At 38.7% G+C, this 25875-nt stretch overlaps 1 protein-coding gene across 1 annotated transcript; it reads left to right on the forward strand.

Annotated features, from left to right (window-relative positions):
* Positions 1-25574, forward strand: APLF (aprataxin and PNKP like factor; the record flags this gene model as incomplete). Its single annotated transcript, XM_030447532.1, is given in 10 exon segments — positions 1-222; positions 1402-1494; positions 1496-1555; positions 2913-3039; positions 5714-5892; positions 8686-9059; positions 15496-15615; positions 18122-18168; positions 19592-19630; positions 24574-25574. Coding segments are annotated over 10 exon segments (1467 nt in total), but the record flags the coding sequence as incomplete, so codon positions are not given.
* Between the last annotated feature and the right edge of the window lie 301 nt (positions 25575-25875).

The raw sequence follows: 25875 nt of genomic DNA on the forward strand, positions 1-25875 counted from the left end.
GGGGGAGAACAGCCACGAAGTCGGACGGGTCTTCTCCTTCTCCTTCTCCTCCTCCTCTCTCCCAGGCCGTGGCCGAGCGCTCTCCCTCCATCCCCGCGGCCTCGAGGCGGGGAGGTCGCCCCCCGTCACCTGGGGGCAGCAGTTCCCCACCTGCCACCATATACCTGGGGCCTTCTGCCCGCGGCCTCACCCCCCGCAGCGGGGGAGTCCCCCGTTTTTAAGGTAAATCCTGCGGGTCTGGGGTTTGTTTACTTAAAGCCCAATCTCCCAGAACTGCTGCCGAGTGACGCGATTAAGTTCGTCATCACGCAGCGCCCGCGGCCTCTCGGGTGAGGCCCAGCGGCCGCTCCTGCCCGGGGTTCGGCCCGGCCCGGCCCCGCCGCGGCCGCGTCCCAGAGGTAAGGCCGTCCCCGTCCCTCGGAAGCGGAGCGGCGAGCCGTGGCAGCGGCGTCTCTCCTGGAAAGCTTCGAGGGGCCCGGACGCGGCCTGTCCCCCCGTCCCCAAGACCCCGTGTGGTGAGGGGAAGGGGTCACCCCCTCCCCGCCGCCCTGCCGGCACCCCGCGGCCCCCCAGGTCGGGGTTGTTCCGAGCCTTGGTCCGCTGCGGCTGGGAGGGCAAGAAGAGGAGCCCCGCGGGGAGTCGGAACCTGCCTGGAAGGGGTGGGGGGCTTGGCCTCTGGTGTGTGTGTCTGCAGGAGGCCATGAACTGCTCGGCTGGGCAGCCGGGGCCTTCCCTTAAGGCAAAGAGCTGTGGAGAGGGCGGCAGTGGCTGCTGCACTCAGTAGAAGGGTAATTCGGCTTTTTTCCCCCAAATCCTTTGTGGCTCGACTAGTGGAGGGGCAAAGCTTTCGAGGAAAAACAGAATCACAGGATGGTTTGGGTTGCAAGAGACCCTAAAGATGACCTCGTTCCAACCCCCCTGCCCTGGGCAGGGACCCCTCCCACCAGAACAGGCGGCCCCAAGCCCCATCCAGCCTGGCCTTGAACACATCCGCAGTTTCCATGTGATTTCACAGCTGGAAAGTTTCAGATGGTGGTGCCCTGAGCTGAGGGTTTTAAAAGCAGCTTCAAGCACCTGGTGTAACAGCAGAGCTGTGGATGAGTAGCCATTGCTTATATGATCCTGAAAGCTGTCTTAATGTTATTACCTAGCTTTAATATAGAGTCAGATTTTGGGAAGTTACTGATTTACAGTAAAGCGAATTCTACAACGTTATTTCTGCTTACTCAAAGTTTTGTCATGGTAGTGACAAGTATGAATTATGTACTTAAAATCTGAAACAGTATAGCAGTGTCTGGAAAACCTTTTGTTCAAAGTACTTTCATACCAACTTCTGTGTTTAAATGAAAAGAACCTATTCATGATGAGTTTGACCAGCTCAATTTTAATCTGCTTTTTCAGAAAAAAAATCAGGAGGCCGGTGTCAGAGAAGGAACGATTGCTCATCGTGTTGAGGTGTCCTGTAGTTCACCATTAACAGAACCGATCTTTTCTAACTCAAGAGATACAGGGAGCTGCAAAAATGAGAAAAAATTGCACTACTTCCAGACATTTGGTGGGTACTGATTTTTTAATTTAAATTTAATATTTGGAACCATGTGGTGGAAATTAAAAGATGTATTTTCTAAACATTTTTTTTTCCTGAGAAGTAAACTATGACCATCAAAGTCATGTACTGAAAACACCTGCTGTTTTATTGATTTGGATTGTATGCCATACGAGTATATAAATAGATTTCTGTTGTGTATTTTTTTTCTCATATATACTTATGAGAATTATACTGCAGTACTGTGGCTCATACAGAAGCTGGTAATTCTACATGAATGTTTTGAACCAACAGTATTGTTGCTGAGTTCAGTACTACAAAATGAAGTTCTGATCTTTGTCTGTAGCAGTAACTGTGCTCTAGGCACCTGTGAAGGCCTAGGGTGTGTGGCTATTCTTCAACCAGCCTCTGAAATTAATATCTGGAGACCCTGTAGTAAGATTGTAGATGCCTTCTGCTGGTGATAATATGTGTTTATAGTGTTCTAGCAGCCTGTTTAATTTGAATCATACAGCTGCAGTGGTGTTGTTAAGATCCATAAGAACACAGATTTTTTTTTTTTCCCCTGGCAGCCACCATCCTGTCCAGCAGCAGAGTTTTCAAAGCAAGCTAGTTTTGCTTTTTTAAAATGTTACTGAGTAAAATGGCTTTCAAACAGTCTGATAAATAGTGCATGAAGCCAGTGGGATTTTTCTTAGGTCTTCTGCTGTGTATCCAGCAAGGCAGTGCTTAGAGGGTCAGCATCATTGTACAGTAGATAATAACTCTGTTCAACAAAGGAAATGTCTGTCTTTACTGTGGCAGAGATTCCTAGGGATGGATATTTACCTGTTAGAGAGATTTACCGTTTAGAGAGATTTTAACTTTTAGTAGAGATTTGAACTGATAGTATTGCATTCAGTACATCAGTATGTACTGAACATGACTTTGGTATTTTTGATGTTTAGAGTGTGAGTCATTTTTAGAGGGAGGAAAGTTATAAGAAAGCTAGCAAGACTTTCCAGTTTTTCTTTTGATAAATAGGTGTTTGTATATTAAACCTCCTCTTATTTCCGTGTGTTAAAATTCTATCAAGATGCTGAGGAAGCTCTTGTATGAAACTTCCAGTCTGTAGTATTTTAGATATTGATTCCATAGGTCCAGGGAGGGTTGTTTTGTTTTTTTTTCTTTTAACTGAATGGAGATTTCTGTAGATTTTGTTTTCTTGAATAGAAACAAAAAGATTTTCAGGCAGTGTTCACCATCTACAACATGAGTGATAATCCAGGCTGTGTTTGAAAGGCTTAACTGTGTGCAAACTTTTGTTCTAGTTTTTCCCCCTGTTTTGTAACTGCAGAAAAGTACTAAATAGCAAATACTGTTTCAGGTTCTGCCTTCTGATGGTAATGAAAATGAACAGTCAAAATCTATTCAGAGAAAAAGAGTGCTTCCATCTTGGATGCTGGAAAAAGATCTCCTAGTGCAGAGGATTTCTGAGCCTGTGGTGAAAGGAGGTAGGTTTGCAGTGTGGTACATTTGCATACCAATATACCTTTCTAGGCTTTGATATAATTTTCTTAAATGGTAATGCTGATTGTAGAAATTATTAATTTGCTACTTCTCTTTTCATGTTCTGTGCTTGACAGCTGACAGACTGACATCTGTTGTCTCTTTTGTCATCAGTCCTATGGGTGTGACAGGCCTCTTTCTGAGCAGTTGACTTTCTTTTTTTATATGTATTTTTTCTGTGCTGGGTAACATACTTTAGACAGCTGGACATCTGATGTTCTGGACCCCTTTCCTATAAACTAACATTTTTTTTTAGTGTGTAAATTTGAGCTATTTTCTGTACCTTTAATACCAAGCCTTCTCCACATTTAAGTCTGATGTGTATTGCCCTTCTAAATTCAATTTTTCTAATTTCAGAAGTTTTGGTTTTTTTTTTACAGTGGTGCGTGTTAGTTCTTTAACTGTGGCTGAATTTGACGAAGTTTCTTCCTAGGAAGCACAGTGCATCACAATGTAGTAATTTCTTACCAGTACAAGGCTAAAATGATAGTTCATTCCCCCTTGTCCTTCCTGCAAAGGAAACTGCTGAACGTGTGATAAACTCCGTCATATCAGTGGTAACAGCAGCAGAATATTGTATTTATTTGTTATCACTGGGAGATACAAGAGTGTTGTGTTGGCACAGTCCCAAGAAAACTTTTTCTGGAGTGTCTGGCTGTGGTCCTGGGAACTTGTAGAGACTTCTAAGACTGCCACTAGGCATTCTGTGATAAACTTACCGAAAGGCATTTGTTTCTCTGATGACTTTTTTTGATGTAACTGGAGGATTAAAGAAATGAGAGAAGGAAAATTGCATTAACAATACTCCCTCAATGTTTCTGTCTTTCTGCTGAGAGCAGCACTCCCCACCTTGCTTGCCACTCTGTAGGGAGCTATGAGGCGGTTTAGGTGCTAACTGCTGAGTTTCCTTTGTTGGTGGGTCTAACCGTGTGAAACGTGGCTGATGGCTGCATGTCTGCTCCTCAGTGTCCAGCAGCTCTTCTTTAATGCTTCTTGTTCCCATCTATTTCTGCTGAGATGGTGTGATGGAAAAATTTGGTGCTTGCTCTTGGTGCCTGCAGAAGTATTTCAGGTAGTGTCTGACCAATTGCTGCTTATCTCCCGTAGTGAAAGGAGGTGTTTAAATGTATTGACCTGGGTAACTGAGGCTTTAACCACCTCTGTTGTATTCCATTGGCTAATCTGCCTATTCCCTTCCTCAAAACCAAATTTTGAGAAAATTCTAGAATGAAAAGAAATTTTACATTTTTTTCCCCACTCTGCCTTCCCCTTTCCAGATCCAGACTGCTCTCTGCTGACTTACTCCCTTGGGTGTAAAAAATAGCATTTACCAGAGCACTAGTGGTTGTGTTGAGTCCCGCACTAGTGTAATTGTTTTCCTAGGTTTGAGTTTGTTGTCTTTTTTTTTTTTCCTTGTGGATTGGGTTCTTTTCTATTTGTTTGGTTTTCTCCACAACCACCATAATGTTTGTTATAAATGTGTATATAATGTTTGTTTAAAAAACTGAAGGTTTTGATGATCTGGGTGTTGGGATTTGGAGCTGTGAGGAAGAAGAATCTGTGTGCTGCTGAAGGCTTGGCCTTGAGAGAGCCAGGGAGAGATAGGAACACTGTTGGAGTGGTTGAAAGAAAAGTCATTACAGGAGATAATGATTCTAGCTTAGAATGAGCTGCTTTGATGAAGCAACCAATCTCTCCTGCAAATCTAAAATATTTCCTTAACAGTGCATAATGGCTTGCATTTTTTTTTGGGTGGTATTGGATGGGAAAGTAGAAAAGGAGAGAGTAAAGCAAAAAGGCTGCCTTATTTTTTCTTCTGTCTTCCTACTAGAAACAGAACACTGATTTGTGGTATTGAAGTTAGACATTAAAATCTGTAAAAACTTCTTGCTTCATACAAATGACTTGGGGATGTTGGTATTTTTTGGGGGTAGAGAGTTTTTGAAGTCCTGCAAAATGGCATCATTTATCTTCCTTCTGAATGCTTTCCACAGCTGGTGGAGCTAAAACAAACACAGGACATTGGCCTCACTTCTCTACCAGGTGTTTATTCAGAAAATACTAGCCCAATAGAGAAACACCAGTTTTCTGGGATGTGAAGCTTTCCGAAGACAGACACAACTTTTGCTGCCTTTCTGTCAGTTATTGTCTGATAAAATCAACAGCTGTGATGTGGTTGACTAGGCAATGTTGACTCCCTGATTTTGCAGTGTCCTAATTAGTTAATATTTGTGTATGTACTGGTGATCTGAAATGATACCTACATGAAAGGTCTGTGGTAGAAGTTATCTTTGGACATATGTGGTTCACTTGATGAGCTCTTCTTGTGTAATTGAAATTGTCATACTGATACAGGAAGTCCAGAATATCTTTTCCCACGTATTTATTGTTTTCTTCCAAATTTCCCTCTCAAACATCTGTTTCATTCTAAATTATACTTTCTATTCCTCTAAGTGGAAAATGAAAAATGTGTTGCTGAGACAGCACATGTACAGCTACTGCTATTTCTCTAGCTTTTTGCCCAGTGTCCTGCTTCGATGTAGCTTTAGAATTTTATCACGGTCAGGATTTCATTGCAAAAGTTGCATTCCAAAAGTACCTTTTTATTTTTCTTTTAAGGCAGTAGAATGAAAAAAGTCCAAGGAAGGGAAGAAAGTAATATGGAGTCATTAAAATCAGAAGTAAGTGTGCGGCAGAAAAAAAGATTAGCTTCTGAAGAAGCTATAGAGGATTTTGAAGGTGAAGAGCAAGATCAAGGGAAAAGGAGCTGTCTTTCCATCCCTGTCCCTTCATCTCAGGTAATTTTTTGGCTCAGGGCAGAATCATGGTATTTTGAAGAATGAGGCTCTAGTTGGCAATGTCATGTTGAAGGTTGGGTCTGTAACATAACTACGCGTTTTGCTTGTGATTTGTTGTTTAACAGTTGTTTTGAAATGCCAGTCCATTGGACAGCTTCTATAGCAAGGATCCTGAAAGCCTTCAGAGACTGCACTTCCTTCTCAGGATCTGGAACTTAGCCCTTGAATGTTCCACAGAAATACGAGACCAATGTTACAGCAAGAGGTTGGAAAACATGGGCTAGTACTGGTCCTAGGAGTGGCTTGGTGTGTATTTTCTTCTTCTGAATATCCTTTAGGGATAGGTGATGGTATGGCACTGATGGTGATGCAACACTGGACTTTGCCCAAACTAGTGCCATCTGGTTGGTGAAGCTTAAGTGATCAGAAAATTATACCTAGCAACTGCTGTGTTTTGAAGGAAGATAGCAAGGAGTCTGCTTATCTCAAAATCTGAGTCAAAAAAAGGAAAGAAAAAAAAAAAAGTGATCTGAAATCCGAAACGGTCTGTGGCAATGGGGGCTTGGATGATCTTTAAGGTCCCTTCCATCCCAAACCATTCTGTTTGATTCTATGGATGAGTGAACACGCACTTGTCTTCCAAGTACAGGTGCATTTATAGGCAGTTAAATCCTTAATGACATCACCTTACTACTAATGAAAAGGAAGGATCATTACCAAAGACAAAACATATTCTGGTGAGAGCAAACTGAGGCTTTCACTGACTTTTCCTTTAAGTGAACAACCTGGGGAGGTGTTTCTAATCTCTAGCACTAGAATTGGCTGGATCTATTCTAGGATCTGATAAAAATACTTAAAATACTAGTATTTTATGTGCTGCGTTGGTTTTGACACTGAAAGCTGTTTGAAGTTGGTTTTGGTTTTTAATTAAATCTTAAGGTTAATTAGAATGGTCTCATCGTGGGGTGCATACCCCTCAGGGGAGTTTTGAGCTAATGTAGTGGTACCTTTTAACCTGAAAGTGTTCTGAGTCGTGAGCTCTGTTATTGGTTGGGAACCTTAATACCAGCTGTTGCTTTGTCTATGTCAAATTATAAGGTGAGTGACCACATAATGAATTATTTAGTTTTGCAGTTATGAAGCCTTACTTATTTTATCCTAGTAACTTCATAAATCATTTTTATCTCAAGCACAGAGTAAGAAATTGCCTTCAGAACTTTGCAGGAAAACAAATGGGTTAGCACAAGCAGAAGTAATAATCATAGAGAGCTCTACAAGATTGGAATTTTGATATGGAAAGCAAAACAAGGCTCTGCTGTCATATTCGAGGTGACTGAGAAAATCTGTTGTAGGCTAGGAAGTAAAAAGTCTTAATTCTTCTAAGCAGCCACCAGATGTCAGTGAGGTAATATACATGTTATTACCAGAGCCAATAGTGCTCTTGTCTCTGAGCTTCCTTAATTTTGATCTGGTTTTTAGGTAGTAATAAACGTGAAAGCATTTAGTCTCATTATATAGAATATAGGCACTGGATTCCAGTATGTAGTAGAGAAGTGACACGTGGGAGTGGCAAACTAGAATAATTGAGTCTTCCTTTTTGAAATGAAGGCTTATTTCCTAAGTTTCAGCTCTTTGCTGAACCTTATTTTGGGAGTCTCAATAAAAGAGTCACTTTGTCTCCAAATTGACTCACTTAATATACTGCTATCAGGATCCTTTGATGTTAATGTTGGCTTTGCCCTTTATTAATCACATCACTACTCAAATGTAAGTGCCTCTGGTTCTGGTTCACGTGTGAGACTTGCATTGAAAGAATAAAAATGAAATAGGAAACTACCAGCTGATTTTTCAAGAGCTACCAAACACATCCATGTAAACTAAGTATAAATTTAATGGAGGGGGAACTTAGATAATAAATTGTACAGAGCAAAGACCTTTGAACTATTCTATAGTATATCATAGTAGTTCATCTTCCACTACAGGTATGCTTCCAGTTAATGCCTTGGTTGTAGGGACAATGTTCCTGTCTTGGTTATGTATCTTATATTCTTTTTCTAAAGCACGTGTCTCTTACTTTAAGTGTATATGTGTACCAAAATTTAAAATGCAGCATATGTCAAAATTGAAATTGTTGACTAATGGTATCTGTTGTCAGTGTGTTAGGATTTAGGCATGAGCTGAAATAGTTAAAAGATGTACTGGCATGGGATTAAGCTCAAGGTGTATATCATGAATTCCCATATGTCTCCCATGTACAGATAAATACATAAAAATATATATATCCCATATACCTTGGTATTTAAGGGATTAAAATTGCTTATTACATAGCAAGGTATGTTCTTCTAGAGTCTACTATGTCCTCACGTGTATAACCCCCATAGATTTTTCAGAAACAGTACTTCTAATTGAGACTTAATTTAAGCTAAAGTCCTTGGACTATTCACAAACTGAGGTGGTGAGAGAGGAGTGTGTCTGTGTTTTGAGGGAGCTGAGGAGTTGAGTTGAGGACTAGAAATCTAGGATAAGATTTCTTTACATGTTGTGTGCATGTTGTTAACCAAACCTTTCATTCAGTAGCTGCATTTAGCAGCTAACTTTTGTTTGGAAAGTGAAGAAGATGATTTTAAAGGCTGGACCAGATGATCTTCTGAGGTTCCTTCCAATCTAGGCTGTTCTGTGATTCTCTGATTTTTAAAACCAGAATGATGAGAGAAGGCAGGGTTTGACCTTAAAGCTTTTAATTCTGAAGAGTGTAAATTTCCAGGTCCTTCAAAATGTAACCTTGTTCCGCAGAATACATCTGGATTTCCTCTTGAGAGTACCATGAGAAACATGGAAGGAAATGGCAAGACTGGAACAAAAAACCCTGGAAGTTCTCTGGAAAGAAATGATAGGGAGCTGCATAGTAAATTGTCTAAAAGAATAGGTCAGATCTCCAGTAAAACAAATGTAATTGAGGAAACAGAAAGCAAAGAGCAAATTACTGGTTCTACAAGCCAACAAGCTCACTGGGGCAGGACTTCCCAAAATTTTGCTGCCCAGGAAGGGATTCTTGAGTCTGATGCAAATCTGGATTACAAGACTGAGATTTCTGCAGATGCTTCAGAAGGCTCCAAACAGATCAAGCATAAGAGGACGCCTTGCATGTATGGAACAGGCTGTTACAGGTAAAGCAAAATTAAAAGTAGCTTAAGTTAGCTTAATAAGAAGTAATGTATTAGCCCTGGAAGAGAAAACAGTAAAGTTGTTACAATATTTCATTTGAAAAAAATCTTCTGGTAAGGAGGGAACTGATGAGAGAGAAGGAGCATCACAACATATTGAAAAGTATAAAAGGAGAAGCCAGGATGTCTTGCTGACCATTAATATAGCACAAACAATGGATGAAGTATTTTAGCAAATTCAAAGATGAAGTGTTGTAGAAAATAAGAAACTAGTGTCCATCCATTTTAAAAGGAAGAAAATAATAACCTTGTATGTACAGACATGTACCAGCAGGTAGAAGAGATGTAAATTAATGGTTGAAATGCCCAGCATAGACTCTGGAGGGTTGTTTTGTTAGCAGATGAAACTGTTATGAAAGATCATTATATTTATTGAAGTCTCTGCATGATTTGTGGTCTGAATATTTAAAATACTTATTATTTGTCATGCCTAAATAATTAAGAATTACTTTTATTATAACTTGGCCAGTTTGTGTGGGTATTTTTTTTTTTTAAGCTTCCAGTACCCCTCCTAAACCCAGAACAAGGCATGCTTACAAACATAATGTTAACCCTTATCTTGTCAGTGTCTTTGATAATACTTCAAGTCAAGAGTCTTTCTTTTTCCAGTCTCCTACTCCTCTAAATTCACATTGGAGATCTGTTACATGAATGTCTTGTGCAATACAAACTGGTCTGCTTAAGTTCCAAAACCGTGTTGTTGAGTGCTTGATCTTCTTCTGCTTCTTTTGGCCCAGAAAAGATCTGGAATGCCATGTGTTGTTAGGTTGAAGGGGAGATAAAAATCTACAGGTTCTTGAGGGGTAAGATGACCTGAAAACTGGGTTTAAAAGAAGGTTTTGAGCTCTAGCTAAATCTCTGTACATAGCAAGAAGATGAGGCTAATCCAAGAATCAGGGAGTCCTATAGTTTTTTTATATTTAATTTTTTTTTCTCTTCCCCCAAGGGGCTTGAGTAATAGAAAAAACAGGTTGTTTAGAAAACAAGTAAGTACAATTAAATGGGTTCTTGTGTATGTTTGGTGTGCCTAATGGTGCTGATAACAAAAAACTTAAAGTTGTTGTGTTAATGAACACATACATTTTCTGGTTTTAGCATAGCTTTCTCTTGCATATCTCAATTTTTATCCTTAATGAATATGATGAAAACATGTTTTATTAGGCAGTTAAGCTGATCCTCTAGGTAATGTAATTTTGCTTAGACAAGTTTCCCCCTGTATGGAGTTTAAGCTGATTTAGTACTCTGATATACTGAAGGTTTCCTAATGTTTAGGAAGGCAAATTTTAGTTACAGATAATATCCACTAGGAGTCTCAATGTGCATATTTCTTCTTGGGTCTTTATTCCAAAACATTTGGCAGCAAATCTTTTGGAGAGTATTGCTTTAGAAGAAAAAAACAAGGCACTGAAATAACATATAACAAAATCTTTGTAGAAGATGAAATATCAAAACCATCAGTTTTCATCTTCAGGAAATGTCATGAGACTAAACCTGCTTATTTTCAGCAAGAGAAATACATTTCATGTGATTTCAGTATTTTCTTTTAATACAAGACCACCAAGCAGTCTTTCTGTATCAATGGAACAGCTGTGTTAAAGCAAGTCATTGCAGTTACCTGTGTTCTTAACAGAATATGTGCAAAAGTGTGACGTGAATGGATGCTTTGAAGGAACACATAGATAGAGCGTTCAGTTTTCCATTGTGTAGTGTTCTCCTTGAGTAAAAATTAGTTTTTAGATTTGCTAAGGAAGAACTTCTTTCAATGGTCTTTTGAGTGCAATAGGTAATTGGTTTCCATCTCCTTTATTACTTTTAACTTTATGAAAGGTGCCTTCTTAACAAGATGAGCTGTAGGAGTCAACATTTTAAATTATTACTTTTTGGTAATGGTAACATTTGTTTAAAGTTTTTTTTTTTTCTAGGTAAGGTTTCTTTTCATAAAATGTCATTTATCCAATAACCAAATGCTGTACAGAGTTCTAGTCCTTACTTGCCAATTTGAATGAAACTGTTACCACCAGAAAGCAAAGTGCTCTGTGTATGTTGTATTGGTCTATATTTATTGTCAAGAATCTTCTCTTTGAATACTGTCTTGTGTTCTTTTTCTTGTCTGCTGCTTAGTGTTTCAAAGTTAGAACAGAGAATTAAAATTAAAGCCAAACCCAACCCCTCTTTTCAAGGGCAGTGCCTAAAGGCTGCAGTAGACCTGAACTCTTGTCTCTAAAACTGTAAGCCACATTTTTTTTTTGTCCAGAATTCTATTCTTTTCATACCCTGTGATACAGTGCTCTGCTGACTGGGTGTGTGTAAATCTTTCCCATAGCTGTCAAAGCAAGGCATGCTCAACCAGCCTTTGGATTTGTATGTGTGCTCTTCCGAATACCTTGCTCTTTGTTTGTGAAAATAAGTATTTTCCATTTCACCTTAAGGTCGTAAATCTGGCAGCCGAAGACCTGCATCTGTCTTTTTGAGTCCTGTCTTCTAATATCATTTAAAATTCAGAACATAAGACATCTACTTGTGTGTGGCATAACTTCAGGCTTGAATTATATGGCTTTTGTAACTAGCGCTGGTAATTCCATTACATATTCATTACCACTTGCTTTAGCAGCTGAGAAGATAAACCCTTGATATTGCAAGAGTCTTCTGCTTGTGATTATGAAGAACCAGGTGTTTTTACCTATTCTATTAAACTTAATGTAGGAAGAAGCTTTCAATTGCTTTAAGTAAGTGCACAGATGAAAAACTGTTTTAACTGTTTCACTGAGCAGTACTCAATTTCTACTTGAGATGACAGCATTGATCCTGAAGAATTTTATCAGTTTTATTTGTATAATTTTCATTTGCATAATTTTATATGCATGATTTTCTGCATCATGAAGTGTGAGTACTCAAATCCAGAGCTTTGGTGGAAGCAAAGGTAGAGTAACTGTGTGAGAGTAACTGTGTGAGTATGTTTATGAGAAGGCAAATCTCCCATAAAGCTTTATTCTATTATATATAATATTTTATTATATTTATTCTTCCAGTAAGTTTTTTATTGGTTAAATTTTTGTGTGAGTGTAACTTCATGATTTTGCTTTGACCAAATTAATACCATATTCCTGTGCAGTGAGGTTTTGTTGCGAAACTGATTAGATTTGAAGGGCACTCATGGAGTGAAAGCTGTTGTGCTCTTACAACTTGCATATCTTTTGTCTGAACTGAACTTAGGGGAAAAAATGAATTTTTCATCAGTCAAACATGGCAAAGAGAAAACAAAAACCAGAGCTTAAGTACCTTACCCCACCCCTCCCTTCTTCCTAGCCCCAATTTATTCCCTCTACCTGCCCCCACCCGCCATGTGCTACAAGGGGGACAAGGAGTGGTAAACCTGATCATGGTCGGTTCATCAAAGGTTGTTTTCTGCCCCTCTTTTCTCCTCAGGGAGAAGGATTCCTCACAGCCTCCCCCTGCTCCAACGTGGGGTCCCTCTCGTGGTAGAGAGTCCTTCATGAACCCTTCGTGGGCTGCACACAGAGTCACAGCTGCTTTGGGAACAGTCACCTCCTCTGGCACGGGCTCTTCCCTGGCAGCAAGTTCACCTCTGCTCACCATGGGCTACAGGGGAACCTCTGCTTAGGCACCTTCTCCGTCTCCTTTCTCACTGACCTTGGTATCTCTGCTCTGGTATTGCTCACCTCTGCTATTTCTCTCCTCTCCCTTTCTCTGTCCTGAGGTCTGACTTATTTCCTGTTCTTGAATATGTTAATTGCAGAGGCGCAGCCATTGTCGCTGATGGGCTCAGCATTAATCGGAAGTGGGGACAGATTTTTGGAGGCCAGGGAACTTTCAGCAGCTTCTCAGAGAAGCCACCAACCCTGGTGCCCCCCTCCCATTACAAAAAACGGTGCCACATCGACCCAACGCAGGCCCTAACCAGACCCTTAACACAAGAAAAAAGCTTTAGACTTGCAAGAAGGGAAAAATGTTTGCTTAATATAAGCTATGCGTTTCTCTACTTCTATTAATTTTGCTGGTTATTGTTGCACAATACAGGAGTAGAATAAGTACAGATTATCCAGGTTAAAATAAGGTGCGTCTTCGTGTGACTGCTAGTTCTGAGCATCTGAAGTAGGACGGGTGCAGGATGCTTTACAGGTAACGTGTAATTTGGGAAGTATCATCCACTGCCCCAAAGAATGCTAGACTTGTAATAGGGATAGTACATCAAGATGCTTCTGTTTCTCTTCTTCATTCCTCCCATGCTACTTCTGTCTTTTTTTTTTTTTCTATTCCTTCCTCCAATAGGAGTTCTTTGTTGTCCAAGTGTGTTTCAAAGTAAATTTTTGAAAGGGAATTGGTATCTCCTAAAATAAAGTAGGTTGCCTAACCACATTTGCTAGGCCTCCTTTCCTTGTTAACTGTGATGCTACATTAATCTTATTGTAGGAATGAATATAAATATGGCTTCACAGAACATTAGTTCTTCTGGATCCCCTTCAGAAGAGAAATTGTGTCTTAAATTACTCAGAATTCTTTGTAATATTGCAAATAAGTTAGTACTCTGCATTTAGAAAACAAAGCAAGTAGCATCTAAAATGACACAGTTTCATCCCATTTATCCCACAGTTTTATCCCATTTCACTTCCTGAGAAATGGTTGTAGAATAAATGAATGGTAAATGCAACCTTGCAATGATTTCTAGTGAAACAGTATTTACTTACTGGGCAGCTTGCAGAAATTAAGAGGATGGACCAGGACAGGAAGTCTGTCACCTGTGTAAACAGATTCAGGAACAATGGATCTTTCTTAAGTAGCTCATTGAAGAGTTTATCTGCAGCTTGCTTGTTGAGATTCCTGAATGAAAGATACCAAGCAAATGGTGATTTAAAGTATTAATACTAAATATCTAATCTTTGTCAAGTGAATGGCCTCAACACCTAGTAGAGCTCACAGTGCTTAAATAATAATTTTGCAAAAGCTGTAACAAAAGCTTTTTTTCCCCTTATGTTTGTTGTTGAAATGCTGACATTAATAATGATTGATCCCTGTGAAATTCATAAGAGGTAGTTGTGAATTGAAAGGAAAGAATGCCTGTGACCAAGGAGAAAGCTGTTGTGTATGTACCTAGTTTACATGCATGTTTCTGGCTTTGTGTTTCTAAAGGCATCTGGAACAAGTGCAAATTAAAGCACTAATTACACTCTAGATTGTAGTTGTTATTCCTCTTGCTTGGCACAAACAGTTTACTTTTATAATTTGCACAAATACATTGAAGATTTTGTACTCTGGGAAGTAGTGTGGGAAATCACTGAAGTATTTTGTGGATGTCTTATGTAAATAATCTATTAAAATATCTCACATCCCATGTTTTTAAATATGATGCTTGAAAAATGTGTCTCTAAAAGAAATCACATGGAAAAAGTAGTTTTGCATTAGGCATCACTGTGTTCCCTTTGACTTAATTTTGTACAATGTTTTGGTCTGTCACATTAGTTTCTCCTGAAATCACAACCTTGTTTTCTGTGTTCTTTTTAGCATCACTTACACAAGCTTTATGAAGCAAGCTCCTCTCTAAGTGCTGATGTTTTTAGCTGCTTTGTGTTGAACAGTGTGTATGCAACCCTATTGCCTAGAAGCAGTGGAATTGTTCTTTCCATTATGCATGTATTTACTACTTGCTTACCTTGGACTCAACTGCATCAGCTGAGCAAAAAGGCAGGGATGCTGGTAGTGTGATCTCATCACTAACACTGGTTTGACTCGATCACATGCTGAGCTGTGATGTATTATGGTACAATTTCGTTGTAATTTCATATTTCAAATAAAAGGCCACGGTAGCCAAATAAAATTGATAGCATCATCACAGTAATGTCCAGTAGACTGCTCCATCTTGGGTAATATGTTGGCATTTGAAGTATTCAAGTGAGCAAGCAGTAACTTGTGGACAGAATGGAAAGAACACTTGAGCCAAACGTCCTGAACCTTACATGTGATAACCCAAGGGCATGGGGAGTCTTCAGTCCTTCAGTTACTCAGCTGCTATGCATTTGTTGGACCTTCCAGCTCCAGAACTGAGCAAGTTATCCACTGAATAAGGTTCATGATATATGACTGCATCAGTAGATTGTGTACATGTTGGAGGTCTGAAAATTAAAGCTGATGGAAAACAGGAAAATTACTAGTTTAACCTCTTTTGCAGCATGTGCAGAGACAAAGTTTTTCTTCTGTTATTCTGAAAATCGGTCTTACATTCTTTATAAAGTCAAATATTCTAAGCTCCTCTTCAGATAACCACAGAAAAATGACTTGCCACTGGCCACTAATGCCTTTCTTATCTGCACTTCTAGTGTTTAGATGGAACATGCAGTTCCTGACATGTATTTGTCTCTTGCAGGAAGAATCCCATCCACTTTCAGCAGTTCAGTCACCCTAATGATGATGACTATCAAGAGATTGTAACCCAGAAAAAGGATGATAACCGGCCTGAATGTCCATATGGGACAGCTTGCTATAGGTAAGAAGCACTTTACAAAATATCTTTTCCTGTTTTACAGGTTAAAACTTTGCCCCCAGAATTATAAAATGAAAACAGAATAATGAGTAAGTCTTGATGTTAAATCTTGAATGCAGCATATCATTATGGCTCTTCCTGAAGTCCCACAGCTTTCTGAAATTTATTATGAACAGATTGCTACCTTTAAAACACTAAAATATGTGCAACAAAATAATTACTAGTGATTTCAGTTGGCAAACATTAGAACTTGCCTTTTGGAACATATTCAGTGACCTAAAGATCAACAGTTCTTGAATGGACAACATGTAGAAAACTTTTTTTTTTTCTTTCTATAAATGATAAGTTCTTGTTACATGTTATTCCTGATACGTAATTTTCAATTTAAATTTTGATAAAGCATTCAAGATACTGTACAAATCCTCTATTTTAATCAGTTTCTTATTTGTTAGAAAGCGTAATTTAGGTACCAGCAATAAAGTCCAGTTTATGGCTGACTCCAGTTTCTTTTAGGCACAGTTCTCTTGATTTTTTTTCTAAAGATAGTTTTATTCCATTTGTGTCTCAATGTCCAGGTTTTACTCTTTCATTTAGCAGAATATAATGACTGCTATGTAATTGTCACAATGGACAAAAGAATACATTTTCAGGCAATGGCACCTGTAGGGGGGTACATTGAAACTGACAGCTACTGTTAATAAAGATTCTGAGTGGGCAGAAGCATTGTCTCCTCTTTTTCCAGGGAAGTCTGGTGATCTTAAAAAGAGCATGCTTGGTATGAAAGGTATCAAAATGAGGGTAGCTTTTAAGAAAAAGCTGTGTTGCAATGCAGAAAAAGTGTTTCTTGTCTGAAAAACATGTATGAGAGTGATTTCTTATCTCAGGAGAAGAAATCTGGCTTCATACTAGTAATTAAATTGCCAACATACTTTTCAAGATACTTTTCAATGGGTGCTTTATTGAAAACCAAAACTCTATCTTCTTTCAGTTAAGGCAAACTCTATGCTGTATTAGTTGATGATTTCTTAATATGTGTTCTGTTCTTTGAGGTTAGAGGAAAGGAGGCACCCACAAAGCAATAATAATTATTTCAACAAAGCAACAGGTGTAATTTGAAAGGTTTTCTTTTTGTTTTTGTTGTCCTTATCTTTTGGCTACTACTCGAAGGGATCATACTTGAGTGATCTTAAAGATATGCCTCGAGTTTGGATCAAATGGTCTGATGGCAATTCTTTTTATTTCAGTACAGTGTATTTAATAGGAAGCTGTATTTCCATTTTTTTATCACTTCTAGTGCATGCATAATTTACTTTGGGATAGCAGTGGCTGGCGAATCATAAATCAACTTGAAGTGTGTGAATTTGTTACAAGCTATTTGCCACAAAAATGAGATTTTTAATGACGAATAACTATATTCTGGTTTTGAAGAATAAGAAAACTTAAAAAAGCAACCTGTTTTACAAGATTGTCTTCACAGCAGGGGTATTTTGTAAAATATACAAAAACTGCTGCTGCAAAAATTCATCTTGGATTTCAAGGAATGTCATATAGTGTATTGTTCTTATGTAGTGTGCTTTAATTGTTGCTTGTTTTCAGAAGCAACAGTTAGGACAACTGAACTGGTTTTCGTCCAAAGAATTTTTTTTTTTTTTTTTTTTTTTAAGTTTTTGCACAAAAATAAATTGAGTTGAAACTGTTTTAACATGAAGCCCTGAGAAGAGGGCTACATTAACATGACAGATGAGCACCGTGTGATTTTGGCCAAGTTAAAATATTAGAACAGCACTGGGTAACTGTTTGAAAGGAGGGGGATAAATCAGTGTGTTAATGACCTGAATCACAACTTGGGTGAGGAGGAACATGTATTGCAGATCTGAGAGTAAGCTGACTTTTTAAATTTCCCTTTAATTGTTTTGATGCCATCTTTTAATAGAAGACACACACACGTGTCAATTGAAAGTGCTAGACTGCAGCAGCATACTGCAGGAATAAATAATCTCTCTGAACAATCCTTCTGTGGCCTCTCCTTGTGATCCTCTGAGACAAGCAGTTCTTTCCAAATTCCTTCATTTTCCCAAAGTACTCAATTCGTAGCCTTATGCTGCAGGATATGGAAGCTATCCCTGCATGTCTTAGATCTGTGATACACTCTGCATACTTAATGCACCAGAAGTTATATTCAGATTTCATTCTTCATGAGAGTAAACGGTTGGTCAGGTTCTTATTATGCTGAACAAATGCACCTCATCTTACAGCTGTGAAAATTATATCTCCGTTTTGATCAGCCATCTGTTTTTTTTTTTAAATGCTGAAACAAGAACAACTCTTACTTAACCTGATTTTTTTTCAACATACACCTTATAAACTGAGACAATGCAGTAAGGCACTGGTCATAGCATTTTATTTTTAGAAGAAATTAAAATTAACCATAAAGTATCAAGGAGTTCCTGGGCTTATTAAGTGTAGAACAAGGTGGCTAATCAAACTTTAACCATTTTCTGCTTTGCAGGAAGAATCCACAGCACAAACTAGAATACAAGCACAGTGCACCCCCAGGTAAGCCAAGTTCTTCAGTATAGCTCTAAGTGGGGGAGTGGGTGAAAACCCAGTAATGGATACCAAACATTTGAACTAAAATTCTTGCAGCTACTCTAAGTGAAAAACACTCCATTTGCAGCTTACTCTGTATTGCTCTGTACCCTTGCTCTTCTGAAGCAGGAGGTCTTGGCCTTTTCTGCGATAACTAAGGTTTCTTGTCCACTGCAAATTTACACCCACTTTTTCGAATGTTTTTCAGCTAAAATGGTAAGGGCTGGATTAGACACAATTGACCTAGTTTGTATGCTTTATATACTACATATTGGAAAAAATAACGGGTGGTAAGTTTCTGTTTTCATAAATCTAACAGGTTTTACTGAAAATTAAATGTATTACAATGCGATATTACTGAATCTCTGTATTCTGCTTCCCCCATTCAGGGCTGGAGTATTGCAATGAGAACAGAGAATATATTTATTTGTATTTATTTGCACTGAAATATTTCCCAACATATCAATTGGATACTGCAGTCAATTATTTCTATAGCTTTTCTCCTATCCCCATAGGAAAATGTGTACACATAAATACTTCTCTTAAATTGCATAGATGTATTTCTTTAGATTTTTTACATATTTCTTATTCTTATTTTTCTTTTGAGAAGAAATTCTGTGGTAACATAGGATTTTAAAGTCTTGTGATGCTCTAAAACAAACATTGCAAGCACGTCTGTCCTATTTTTTTAGTTTATTTTAAACTTTTTTTTTTGACTAGTGATTTCTCACTGAAAGAAAAAAATTTGTGTATGTTTTCTTGAGGCTTAGAGGAAATATAATTAAAACTGAATCTGAGCTTCTATTTTAAATTTTATTTTTTTATGCTTCAGTAGCTAGACTTGTTGAAAAACACAGGGGAAGGCACAGCTTACATTTTGTCTGTTCTTAAAGAATTCAGCTATATACTTTATGGTTCTTTGTGATTTGCCCTAACTTTTGGACTTGGTGACTTTTTTCCACTCAAAAGCCCGTGCAATAAACCATTCCTCAGAGCAGAACATTTATGGAAACCTAATGATAATGTAATTTACTTCAAAGAATCAGGATTCTGACATTATTGAGGAAAAAATTGCACTTAATGGAAATAATGGTGTAAAATATTTAAGAGCTTTTAAATGCTCCAATTTTCTGCTTAAGAATAAAATTTACATTTTTCTACAAGTGGAATGGTTCATAATTTTAAGAATAGTTCCTCTGGATGATTTCTCAGGAATCATTCAATACAGACAAAGTTTTTTTGTGCAGAGAGGAGGTGTTATGCTTGTGAATACAACACAGTTGTTGGCCGCATTTATTTTAATAAATAAGTCTTATGTTGCAGCAACCTCTATGAATAACCCTGCTGCTAGGCTGTACTCTGTCCTGACTAATACCTTCCCTTTCTTTAGTAACTGGAAGAGGAACTCGACAACAAACTTCGAAGAGTGGTGAGTGTGTTCTAATGTTACGAATGTGCCACCAGCATGGGATGCAACCAGTCTGCTTTGTTTTTTTGAGCACTTACTAATGCTGGAGGTGCTTGATAATACTTACCTGAGGAGAAAGTAGTCATTTGTAATTTTACTACAACCCTGCTTGCTTTTTTACCAGTGATTGTGCTGAAATTGAATTTGTGCCAGGCTTCATGGACTGAGCATACTTAGACTTCGCTGGAAGCAAACAAGAAATCTACCAGATGTTGTAAGGAGAGACACATTGGTTCTTCCTTCCTTACACAGGAGTCACAGCATCAAGTCATAATAGGCTGAAAGGAATCCAATTTTTCACCCACAACTAGTTAAGGTTGCCCCATAAACCTTGATTGCTCTTGAAGACTTGATCTATTTCTTCTGCATTGCATTGACCTTTAAATAACTTTCAAGTGGTACCTGTGCATGTGCTGATGAGCTTTTCTTGATCTTACTGTGAGGCATTGATGTTTCAGGTGAGATACTGGTTTGTTAAGTGTGGTTTGTCCAGACTGAAGTGTAGAAGGGCCTTTTGAGTTGAAGGCAGCTCTCACTCTGTAAGTATTCCCTTACTTTAGTGTCTAGTCATCTGTGAGGATTATCTAGTAGCACAGGCAAGCTGTAGTCTCTCATGATAATGTAAAATTGTAATACTGCAGTTGATTATCTCCTCCGTTTACCAGTAGTGGATGTAGCTTGCTTTGCAGCTGCTGACAATATTAATTTATAGGATGCTTATGCACAGACTCCACTTTTAAATATCCATTGGGTCTGTTTCCAGAGTTCTTCTGTGTTTTAGCTTCCAAATGTGAAACTTTCTGGTCTTTCTAAAATAATTTAAAGGTGAGCTTTAAAGAGGAGTCTGAAAGCTGTTAGGCTTTCAGTCTGATAGGCTGTTTGCACTTCCACTGGCCTGAGCATGGGCATGGGAACCAGCTTGTTTTACTTGAGGTCACCAAGGTGTGGCCAGCATTTCCTAAAGAAAACCTCAAAATAGATCTGCCTTCTAGAGAAAATAAATCAAAGTGCAAGTAGGTATAGTTAGTTTTCTAGCCAAGGTGTTATCTCCATTACTGTTGTAATGGAGATACAAGATGTGTGGAGATACAAGTTGTGGGGATGCAAGAGGTTCCTTTTATACTTCCCACTGAGAAACTGCTTTCCCATCCCATTTCTTTAACGTGTGTCCTTGCAAATTTGCTGTCAGTGGATGCTTGATATGGATGTATCTGTGCAGTAGCACATCTTGAAGGCATCTTTGTTACCTGTGTGCTTTGTCTCATGCTGTGATGCAAATACCGGCCCCATCTTGGTAACTGCTGCCTAGTAGAAAGTGTATTGCAGCATGGTGAGGATTGCTAGCAAGTGGTTAAGATTTTGTAATGAAGTGAGCTGGATTGTGTGCATATCTAAAGGCCTCTCTACTCATGCAGGTTTTAAATTGGAGCTGTGCTTTTCATGAGAACACCTTCCATAGCCAAGTGGTAGATCTTGTGCATACAGCTCTTGGTGGGTGGTCAGCCAGGCACTACTATGGATGGAAAAGTGCTTCTTAACCTGGAAATGAAATTCTATCTATCAAATTCAACTCCTCTTCCTAAGGAAGAGCTAGGGAAGATTTGATATCCCAGACACTGGGGAAAGAAGGGAATGCATTAATTAAAATGCTGTTCGTGTTTGTTGATTGTTTTTTCCCCATTGTCTTGTTGAGTGGCTTGCTCAGCTCCCTTGAGAGCTGTTGTACCGAGCCATGCAAGGTCACCCAGGCAGGGCTCTATTAAACTTTATTTCATGGTGTTTGGCACAACTGCACTGTTAAGCACACTGGGATTAATTTCCATACAATTAATTTCTATTCCATGTTGTGTATTTAAAATCCACCAGCCAAGAAAAGAAGGGTGCTGTCTGCATGACATGTTTAGTTATTAATATTTTGAGTATAATTGATACCAGAGGGATTTCAAGTTGCCTGTAGGCAATGTGCTCTATGTTCTGTAATATAAGGCTGGTTACTGGGGGAAGGGTTGGAAAGAAAGAAGCAAAAAAAAGATCAGAGTTATGCTGTTATTAAACTATCACAGCTGAATGAAGTCACTGCAGTGTTGCTACTGAGATGAATGACCTGCTGCAGCTATGGGCTGTGTAGGATTCTACTTGCTGCTTTGTACATTTTCTAGCAAGCTGATCAGATCGCTTCCAAATATAAATCTTTGAAAGAGGTGGTGAGAAAGCTTTTTTGCCCCCCATGAAAGTTTCAAGCTAATTTTTGTAAATATTAGGGAAAAGGCAGAGTTGTGCTTAATGAGTAGCTTTAGGGGCTGTGGGGCTAAATAGCGGAAAGAAGCGGAGTGGGAAAATATGGAAGTAAGTGCATCATCCACTGCTGAAATCTAAAAACTGATGTACGGCTAGGAAGAACATAGCATAGTCCTTGTATATTTGTAGGGAAAATACAGAAGTAGTTAGCGTTTTGCCAGAAATTCTACTTCTGTTGTAAAATGCCTTCCACTGTGAAAGTGAAAAAGAGCTTTTCTTTGCTGAGTAGGTCTTGGGTGTAGTATTCTCATAAACTTAGTCTGAGAAGACATATTTTGTTCTTATTGTAGTTGGTATCTTTGTTTTGACCTCTCCCCTCCAAGCATTCATTCTGAAGGACTGTAGTCTGTATTTCTTACAAGAAATTCTGCTGGTAAACATGGATGCGATTAATTTCCTGTGAAGTCTGGTAAACCATAGAGCAGAAAGCATAATAGTAGAGTACAGCTGAAACTGATAGTTGATATTTTCAGGATTTTCTGTAAGTGATGCACAGTCTGTCCTTTGAAGAATATAGGTTGCTGAAGTCAGGATATTTCTCAGTTGTATTATTGGCTGTGTCACACTTGGCTGACATTATTCTAGGAGGTCATTTGGTGCCTCAGTAACGCAATTCACCCATAAAATTGGGTATTTTTGAGCGACTTGACAAATTCTATAAGTGCTTTTAAAAACCTTGGGTGAGGGCTGATCTAGAGTATAAAACATTAGTCAGACCAGAAGATAATTCTGGAATAGTAACGTTTGCACTAGTAGAAAAATTTAACTGATGATGTAGGTGATCTGGCTATATCAGGTACTGATGTTCTCATTTGTTCACTTCATGTATAGCTTGAATGCCTGGACCTCTGACATGGGGTTGCAAGAGTTTGCTAGGAAGTGCTTGTGGTTAATATAAATGTTGCTGTATAGCTGAGAAAAAAATCCCTTGATTTATAGTTTCATGTGAAAGATGGTAAGTTGCTCAACAGAGAAATTATCTGTGTGTGATAATTGGCAGGTGATCTTTATATAAAATAATACGAAATTGGAGGCTGGGAAGAAGAGGAGTAAACATGGTTTTACTCAGAGGTATGACTTAAAGGCAGAATAAAATGATTGGAATATTAACAGTTTGTGGCTAATTTGGAAAAGTGGACATGTGAGAAAAAAGAAAGATAAAATAGGCTTATAGAGCAAGGGTTACACACATCAGCCAAAATCAGGAAGCAGTGGAAATAAGCTTGTTAAAGATTGCCAGGTGCTGATAAATAAAAGGAGCAGGCAGTGCTGCCATGGCAGCACCTTTGTATAGACTCTACCAAGTCAGATAGAGAAGACTTCTTCAAATAGCAGAATAATCCTGCCCTCTGGGACTTGGTGGAATTGTGCCAACATGTTTGAGCAATTATTGTAATACTGCTATGTAAAGAAGTTTAGAAACATGCCATGAAGAGCATCCATTTCTTGTGCTCTTGGAGCAAGTCCAGAGGATGGCTGTAAAGATGATCATAGGGCTGGAGCACTTCTCCTGTAAAGACAGACTGAGAGAGTTGGGGTTGTTCAGCCTGGAGAAGAGAAGGTTCTGGAGAAACCTTGTAGTGGCCTTCCAGTACATAAAGAGGCTACAGGAAAACTGAGGAGAAACTTTTTACAAGGGCATGTAGTGATAGGACAAGGGGGAATGGGTTTAATTTTGGAAGAGTGGAGATTAAGGTTAGGTATTAGGAGAAATTCTTCACTGTGAGGATGGTCAGACACTGGCACAAGTTGTGCAGAGAAGCTATGGATGCCCCATCCCTGGAAGTGTTCAAGAGCAGGTTAGATGGGGCTTGGAGCAACCTGATCTAGAGGGAGGTGTCCCTTCCTATGGCAGGGGTGGTTGGAGCTAGATGATCTTTCAGGTCCCTTCAAACCCAAACCTCAATAGAGGTTTCTGAGTCTTTTATTCATGACAATGCAGTGTTGTGAAATACTACAAAGGCAGAGAGCAATTTGATGCAAGTTATGAAGAAGATGAATGGACATCAGATTAGAAAGCAGAGCAATAGAACAAGCTGAATTGGGAAAACAGACTGCACCCAGCTCAGGAAAGTGGTGAATGGGAATAAAAAGCCATGTCAGATTCCAAAAGTTCGAATATAAAGTAGTCTGAAGTAAGTGTGGATGGCTGGAGGCAGAAAATCTGGAGCCCAAATAGCCACCTATGAGTATCTAGAGGCTAAATGGTAAGATAGATGCACGGTTTATGGGCAGAAGCAGCAGAAAGATGACTAAGAAAATTGTGTGTGCTACTCCCTAAGGAAAGGAGAGTATTCAGAAGACATTGTGTGATACCGTCATCTTCTGATGTCAGAAGACATTATCAGAAGAGGCCCGATACTGTTTTCTAAGTGCTGGAAGAAAAGCCAGTAAGGAAATCTTCCTAAGCAATTGGACTGGCAAGTGCTGCAGTGGGTGTCAGAGAGTGATGGTAAAGTTGTGAAAATCAAACATGAAATAGCATTGGGTAGAGGGCTTTGATTGGTTTTTCCTTTTGGGGTGTAAGACTAACTAGATAATCTCTCAAATGTCTTTTCAGTTCAATATTTACAGTTCATGGATATATGACATTTTTGTCTCTACAGGAAGAAAGGCTGTGGAGAAAGATGGTGCCAATGATGACGAACCAAATGAATATGACCTTAATGACAGCTTTATAGATGATGAGGAAGAGGAGTGTGAACCTACTGATGAAGATTCTGACTGGGAACCAAGTTCAGAAGACAAGGATAATGAAGATGTTGAAACGCTTGTTCAAGAAGCACGTAGATTTGTTAAGACCAAAAAGTAGCTGCATGAAGCAACATTACAAATGTTCAATTGGGTTTTATTAAAACATGGATGTGCAAGTAGAGGAATTGTTTTGAGAACTTTTTTGTTCGGTGATACAGGAACTGCAGGAAGATTTTTAATAGGGGTGAGGGGAGAGACAATGACTTTCTTGTGCATATGCATTATTTTGGCAAGGGTTTTTTTGTTTGATTAAGTGGTAGAGCCAGAGGACTGAGCTCTTGGGATTTTTGTTTGTTTTATGTTTTTTTTTCTTCTTACCTATTTCTTCTGCAGCACTATTGATGTTTCATAGTTTGAAATACAATTTTAAAGGTTGTTAAGGTTTAAAGGTTGTCCTGTGCTTGAAAGATATACTGGCATTAGGAAAGCCTTTCTTTATTCTGAAACACAAAATATACCGTGTTAAATGGAGCTCCTCTTCATACCTGCAGTATTGCAGACTCATTCTTGACTACCACTGGGGAAGTTGTCTGAACCATTTTTTAACATTCTTTTGAAGTTATTTCAGTCTTAAATTTAATTAGTCTGCTACTAGCTTTCCTGTTAGGTGTCATCTCTTTAATTCTCTTAATGTACAGTGGTTAAATACAGGTTGTCTGAATCACTTGAGGGCATTATCTCAGTGTATTGAACCACTTGATTGACTCAAAGACAATGATGCTGTATTTGCTTTAATTGCAGTTGTACCTTTTTCCATGCCTGTATATCACTGCTGTTGTGTTGAGTTCACAACAAAGCTGAAGTCTTGATGACTGTATTTTTGCACAATAAAACTTATAAAGTACTGGGAAGAAAACCATGTAACTGTGTCTGTCTGATTTCTGACATTTTTGCCTTCAGTGTGTTCACAACTTCTCTGAGCTTTTAAGAATTAAGTTAAAAAGTTTTAGTATATTTCAAGACAGATGACTGGAGCCACGTTAATTTGGAACTTTTTTGGATGCAATCCTGAAATTCACCAGGATTCCCTCTGAACATCTGCCCAATTGTGGCTGAAAACAGATGCCCAAATACATTCAAGATTTTCACTTGGGTGGCAGACTGGCCTCTGATTAAAATAAAGTGGCCACTGGTGCAAACTAGTATTGGTCTGC

The sequence above is a fragment of the Calypte anna genome, chromosome 3 (genome assembly GCF_003957555.1).
Source record: "Calypte anna isolate BGI_N300 chromosome 3, bCalAnn1_v1.p, whole genome shotgun sequence".
Taxonomy (NCBI): Eukaryota; Metazoa; Chordata; class Aves; order Apodiformes; family Trochilidae; genus Calypte; species Calypte anna.